This window comes from Theobroma cacao, chromosome 9 (genome assembly GCF_053813885.1).
Source record: "Theobroma cacao isolate CCN51 chromosome 9, ASM5381388v1, whole genome shotgun sequence".
Taxonomy (NCBI): Eukaryota; Viridiplantae; Streptophyta; class Magnoliopsida; order Malvales; family Malvaceae; genus Theobroma; species Theobroma cacao.
This window is the reverse complement of record NC_142647.1, coordinates 3,761,555-3,768,542: the sequence shown is the minus strand read 5'-3', so window position 1 is coordinate 3,768,542 and position 6,988 is coordinate 3,761,555. Positions and strand designations below refer to the sequence as shown.

The 6,988-nt window shown below is 32.5% G+C and overlaps 1 protein-coding gene across 2 annotated transcripts; it reads left to right on the top strand.

Annotated features, from left to right (window-relative positions):
- The first annotated feature begins 371 nt into the window (after positions 1-371).
- On the top strand, positions 372-3,636 carry LOC18588237 (uncharacterized). Of its 2 annotated transcripts, none has more exons than XM_007012511.3 (8): positions 372-514; positions 617-925; positions 1,103-1,196; positions 1,287-1,405; positions 1,489-1,593; positions 1,780-1,872; positions 1,956-2,013; positions 3,252-3,636. In XM_007012511.3, exons 2-7 carry the CDS (start codon positions 617-619, stop codon positions 2,010-2,012), a joined length of 777 nt encoding a protein of 258 aa, XP_007012573.3. In that variant the 5' UTR covers positions 372-514; the 3' UTR covers position 2,013; positions 3,252-3,636. The 2 variants fall into 2 exon arrangements, with proteins under 2 accessions (XP_007012573.3, XP_088665522.1); XM_088809396.1 differs by having other exon boundaries at positions 1,540-1,593; positions 3,252-3,487.
- Positions 3,637-6,988: the final 3,352 nt, after the last annotated feature.

Below are 6,988 nucleotides of genomic sequence, written 5' to 3'. Positions count from 1 at the left end.
AATTTAAAATAATAAATATAAAAAATTAATTTAATATGATAAAAAAGTTATTTAAATATTTTTAAATACTTTAAGATAATTTTTAAGTATCTCATAATTAAAATAATAAATGTTTATTTCATAACATACTAATTTTTTTCTCATTGGTTCATTATCATTCACCTGACAATAACGGTCAAAGATTCCAAACAAACAAGGGTAAAGCAATCCCAAAACACCTACCGGTCCTCTCCTTTCTTTCCCAACCAATTTTCCACCGTTAAACACCAAATCAGAAATGCTGGATCAAGCTCTCATGATTCTTCGTCAACATCAACGATCATGATGGCAAAGAGCAGTTAATCCACCATACTCCCGCCCTCACGTTATCATTTCGTTTTGTCACGAACATAATTGAAGCGGCGCACCTTGGACGCAGACGACCACTCTTTTCGCGTTGTGCTCTACTCTTCGTCTTCCCTTTCCACAACACGAAGTGAAAGACCTCGGAAAACTGCCCCATAAAGAGCATTAGGTAAGCTATTTCACCTTTTCTTTCCTTTTTCAGAAAGATAATTCCGGATGCGGATTCGGTCGCAAGTTATAATTTTGGGTTTTTTTTTTTTTTGGTTTTAAGATGGGAACTGGAGATGAAGTAGTGGAAATCGAGAGCTTAGAGAGAAGTTTGTTGTCTGAGTCTATTACCGGAGAAGAAGGTACGGAGGCAGAGGATGAGTCGGTTCTTTACACGGCGTCGTTTCAGGAGATGGAAGAGAATTTCGTCAAATATCAGACGGCTCAATGGGTTTTGTTTTCATTGCTTTTGATACTAGCTTGGGGTATTGGCTTGTTCATGCTCCTATACATTCCCGTTCGAAGATATATTCTCCGTAAAGATATTCGATCCCGAAAGCTCTATCTCACTCCAAACTCCATCGTTTACAAAGTAAAATTCACCATTTCTCTTTCTTATTTTTATTTGTTTAAAGCATGCTTCTGATTAGAACACTGGTTAGGGTGCTATTTTGAGATATATTCACAAAAATGGAATAAATGCATTAACTACAAAGGTAAATACATTCAATAGAATAGGCAGTCGCTGACATTTAGCTTTCTAATTCAGGTAACAAGGCCAGTTCCATTTCCATGTTTTGGGGTTTTAAAGAAGGAGAAGCATGTTCTACTGCCTTCAGTTGCGGATGTTGTAATTGAACAAGGTGAAAAGAATTTATGTTCTTTAATTGTCTAGATAAAGGTTTTTATTTTGAATGTTTTAATATATATAATCTTTCGGTGTTGTCCTTTAGGATATCTGCAGTCCCTTTTTGGTGTATACTCTCTTAGAATTGAGAATGTTGGTGTAAGAAGGCCGCCGAGTGATGATGTGCAAATTCAAGGCATTGCAAATCCAAGTGCTTTTAGGAAGGTATTTCTTATTATCTAATCATTATTGTATTGCTGATTTCTAAGAAGAGAATGTTAACTATGCCTTTCCATGCTCATTTTAAGGCTGTTTTGACACGCCTTTCAAATATGAGGACCCAAGTTTTCTCTCGACAGGTGTCTGCAATTGAAGATACTCCAAATTTTAGGATTCATTCACCAGCTTCTTGGGTATGCCAGTCAATCTAATAGTTTCTGTAATTAGTTGGGTTATGTATGATAGGGCTTTAAAGGCTTTTAACTATAAACCTAGAGAATCCATCAAGACATTGTTTATTTTCAATCTGTCAGCCTCGTCTTAATTAATGTTCAATAAGGAATAGGGTTAATGTTCTTTTTCTTTCTTTTTGATTGCAGCTTTCTCCACCAAGGTCTAAGCTTGATGCTATCCCTCATTCAGGGGATCTTGCATTATTACAAAAACTAGAGGAGGTTGGGAGCTCTGTGAAGGTAAAGCAAGCATTATATGTTTTTTTTGTCTTTAACAGTATTTATGCATCTGCTCTTGGACTTTGATTTGATTTTCACTGCAGAGAGTTCAATCTTTGATTGAGGAACAACATGGTCAAACATCAGAAACAGCTGATTGAGGTCAGTATACCAAAATGCAGAATGAAATGCCAACTTCTTGCATCTGCTTTCTTGTACCTCATATTGTTGAATTGTGATTTAACATGTACAGTGTGGCAAAATTAGCTACTCTCTTATATTAGTCTTGAATCCTAGCTTTCTCCTGCCTTCCTCTACTTTGCTTATTAACCTTGAATATTTTGATGAAAGGAGTTCTTGTCACTGATCTTGTACATTTAAAAGAAGGGGAATTTAGCTTGAAGAAATATCATTTTCAATTACTGATTCATATGAAACTGTGTGCAATATTCTTTCTTTCTTCTGGCTGTGTCTGTGATGTTCTTGTTTTTGGGCATGTTTATGCACACGTTCACTCACATATACACATGCACACGCACAGTTGCCATGTTGTTATGTTTATTGGTTGGCAGCCTTGTCTCTGATGCTTAATGAATGATGATTCAGGCAGGAATGAGAAAGGGCATGAGCAAACCAATTTTGAAAATAATCAACTGGTTTTGCCTTTGTTGGCCTGTAGTAGCAGTTGCTTTATGTTGACTCCCCTATGCCCAACCCCAATTTCTTTTCAGCTGGGCTTGAACATTAGACCCATCACCCATATTCAAGCTCTATAAGTTACTTTGACCTGTGAATGGGATGCAATCACTGCTGGCACACCCCCAAATTGGTATATGTATTACTTGGGAGCAAAACAAACATCTTCAAGAAACGTTAATTGATTAAAGCCTATAACAGATTAAACAAAATTGACTTGCTTTTGGTGCACTGTGGGGATTGCAGCCTTTAAGTTTTCTTTTAGCAGTTGAGGAGGTTGTGAAATCTGAATGGTTGAGGATGTGATGATCATTCTTGCATATGACATGTGATAATCTTCTACCCCCATTTCTTTTTCTTCTTCTTCTTCTCTCTCTTATCTGCTATTGAAGCAAAGCATTTGCAAGCCAAAGCTCAGTTGGTTTACTAATTCATAGAAAATATATATGTATCAACAATTATTAGAACAATCAAGCTTTCTTGAAATTCCAGATAAGCTTATCTGCTTGCTTTAGCTCTAAGGAAGCCAGTGCCACATTCCACAATTCTTTGAAAACTTGAGCCTGGCCACTTTTTCTAAGTTTAATCTATGGCGTTCACAGTGAGTTGAACATTGAGATCGTATTCATTATCCACTGATTATTTATCATATCTGTTCTGCTTGGCGCAATATGTCCTGAATTTGATGTTGATCAAAACTGCAGTGCGGGCAAACTAAGCATCATTCAAGGCTTCTTAGTGCAGCAGTCAGGAGTCAAGAAGGCATTTGAATCTTTTTTCTCACAAGATGCCATTCGAAAGTACTACTTATCCTACAAATATTTCTGGATCAAGTTTTGAGTGAGATATATTAACACTTCTTTGTGATCTTTCCTGAGGCTACAACCCTCATGCTGCTATATTGTTGTCCATCATTCAATTTGTAATTTCTCATGCACAATTAGGAAAAGAAAAATAAATCTTCTCCATTTATGCGTGCTGGTTTCACAACTGTCTACTTCATTCCTTTGTAAATTCATTTGCTCTCACTCTAATTCATGGAGTTTGTATTATACTGTTATATTAATCATCATGTTTATTGTTTAGTAATCTTTTTTTACATTACATACTGAATGGTCTTTCACAATTTCATTAGGTTATCGATCACATATATCATACAAGTAATCCTGCCCTAAGCCCCTTGCTTCAACCCAGTTTTGCATTATATTACTTTAATAAATAACAACAATATGCCAATTCCAGATGTTAAGTCCTGTGCATCAAATGATAGAAATTTCTAACAAATTGATTTTGGTTGGCAAAATTACATAAATGATTGTAAATACTATACCTAAAAAGTAATATTTTTCACTTTGTTGGATAGAAAATGGTGGACATATTGAATTGATATACAGAGTACTGGCAAGTACTCTGAGAAATGGGGTCAGCTCCACATGAAAAGCAATGAGTACTGGCAAGAAATGCAGAGCAATAGAGGCTGAGTTCTGTAAATCTATCATTGGCAGTATTAATGTTATTTCTCTTATACTATCAATCACAATTATCAAGCAAGTATCTGATAAAGACTAAAGCATGAAATATTAGGTGAAGACAAGATGTTACTGTTATAAGAAAAAATCTCTCAACCCTTGGGATGGGTTTATGGAAAGGTCTGAACTTGAATCCAACGTCAGGAGAGGTGGTAGTTGCATGTCATTGTTTCGTACGAGGAGTTTGAAACAAATGTTGGTTCGAGAATTCGGTTGAGAATATGTAGTTTGGGTCACCAATTTCTGACTTGTTTGCTAAATCTGCACTTAAATAACTAGTGTAGTTCTTCGACAGGTTTGGTTAGCGGCCTTGCTATTTGTCACAGGCCAGGCAAGCACCAACCAGTTACTCTCTTCTATTCTGCTAGGCACAATGGAACAGTACAAAACGTCTGTCTCGCATTGGTCCAAAATATTCCATTTCTCCTCCATATTCTCAGCTGCCAAACAAATTAATCGTATAGGAAAATAGTTTCATCGTGTATGCACGAATCTGTTAAGTGATCTGTCAGAACGGAAATTAATATTAGTAATTGTGGTGAAGATTCTTTTTTCATTTAGTTTTCATGGAACAATGTTTAGGCCAGGTGTATGGGTATCCCATGATCTTTTCAGCGAGTCTTTCTTCGCCATGACAAATATTTTACTAACACTTAATACACTCTTTAACATTAATTAAAATATTTTAATACCCTAATTAATGGTTAATTTAATAACATTAAATTTCAACACAAAATAATATAACCATAATTTTAAAAAGTGCAAAGGATTCGTCACTAAAAACCCATTAAAGATATTATTGAACAAGTCAGGAACCAACAATTCAAAAATACTTATAGATGATATTTATAAAAAAAAAAAAGGTCATTAAAAATATGTCAAAAAGCTGAATGATTGGTAGATAAATGTGGATTTTGAGCATTTTAATCTCCATTAACTAAGGTTTTTGTTCCACGCAGTTTCAGCCAAGGCCAACACTCTAACGTGGCAGCCCTAATTTATTTATTAAGATAAGCAAAATGATTAAAATAGAAAAGACAAAAAACTTACATTAAAATAGAAACAGTGATGTTTAATTAAATAGAGCCTAAAAAGTAAAACGCAACCTAATATTTTGGCATTTGGCAAACAATTTTGCAACTTCCACCATGTCTTCACCCCTGCAAGGCTGCAACCAAAATTCCAACTCTCTACCCAAACAAAGAAAACTAAGGAGTAGAGAAGGAATACCAACATATGTACCAAAAGATTTTGTTTAAATAAAAAAATAGCACGTAACTTTCATAAAAATGGGTGTTTGATTCGACGGAAAGAGAAAAGAAAAATGGTCATGAGTTAGATTTTCACTGGAAGCAGCGTGACGACAAATGAGGTAACATTAATTAGAATCAACCACCAAACTAAAAATCTATAAGAATTTGGTATTAATACTATCTAATTATTTTGCTTAAACCTTTGTATATATCTAAAAATAGCATCAACCTGTCTTAATGGTTTATAATGAAAAAATTAACTAAAAAATAAAAATGATGTCATAATTTCGAAAGTTTCTTTTGAGACCCATTCGGCAGCCTATTTTTTCGGCCATGGCGGCGCGACTGACCCTCACCATAACCGTGCCTCGGTTCGGGGAGCCGAGGGGGTTGGGCGCTGTTGAAGGCCTTCCAGCCGTGCTTCATCCCCCTCGTCGCACTGGAGGGAGAAGGGTGCACTGGCTGGAAAGCACTGCACCCTTTCTCCCTTCTTCCCATTTTACTCTCGTTGACATTTTTCTTTTTATTTTTTTTTATCCTTGATTGCATTTGTACAAATACGAAGATGCCTTTGCTTTTTAACCTTGGTGGTGTTTAGTATTTAACAAAGAATGTAATTAGTGCATGTTTGACTTAATTTTTTAATTAATTTATTTTTTAAAAATAAAAATTAGGTCAAATATGATTTTTTTATAAACTCTTAAAAATAATTTTTTTAAAAAACAAAATTTTTAAAAAAAGAACTTAAAAAAAAGCTCCAAAGAAAAGTTTTTTCTTCTCTTCTTTTAAAAATATAAAAAAATTTATTTTTATTTCAAAAATATCTTTATTTATTAAAAATAATTATAATATTACCCTCTCAAAAAAAATACTTTCTATGATAATTTTAACAAAAATTATAACTTATAAAAAAAAACTTACCAAACAATTTTAACTTAATTTTAAAAGTTATTATTTTTCATAAAAGCTTCATAATAGTTTTTAAATTAGAAAAAAGTCAGGCCAAACAGGCTCTTAATAGGGATGTGATGGTTAAGATCGTGATTGATGAAAGATAATTTTGTTACGTTTGGTATAACATAGAAAATTGATGATTATAAAAAATGTAATTATTGAAAAAATTACATTGCAAAATTTAATTTTAAAGTATTTTATTAAAAATGTAATATAAATTTACAAAACTATCTTTGTGTGTAAAAATATAAAGTTGAATAAATTTACATTCTTTTTAAATTTTCAAAATTTATCCTTTAAAATAATAAATAATAACATAAAAAATAACATAATATTTGAATACTAATTATTTTTCTAAAAACGAATACTAATTATTTAAATATTAAAATATGTAAAGTTACTAAATTTTTAATTTTATAATCAATACAAATAAACATTAAAAAGATTTATGTTTTATAATAATTCCTAGAATTATTACAAGAATAATAAAAAACTTTATTTAAACAGATTTCTAATTTTTTTTTTGTCTTTGACATTATTCGGCTAATGATTTTTTTAAAAAAATAGTAAATGCTTTTAATAATATATATTACGAAGAAATTTATATTTAAATCGTTTAAATAAAACAATCCAAAAAATAAAGATAGATCAAACCAATAAAATTCAAACTAATAAGTTCATATTAAGTTTATATTTAAATTGTTT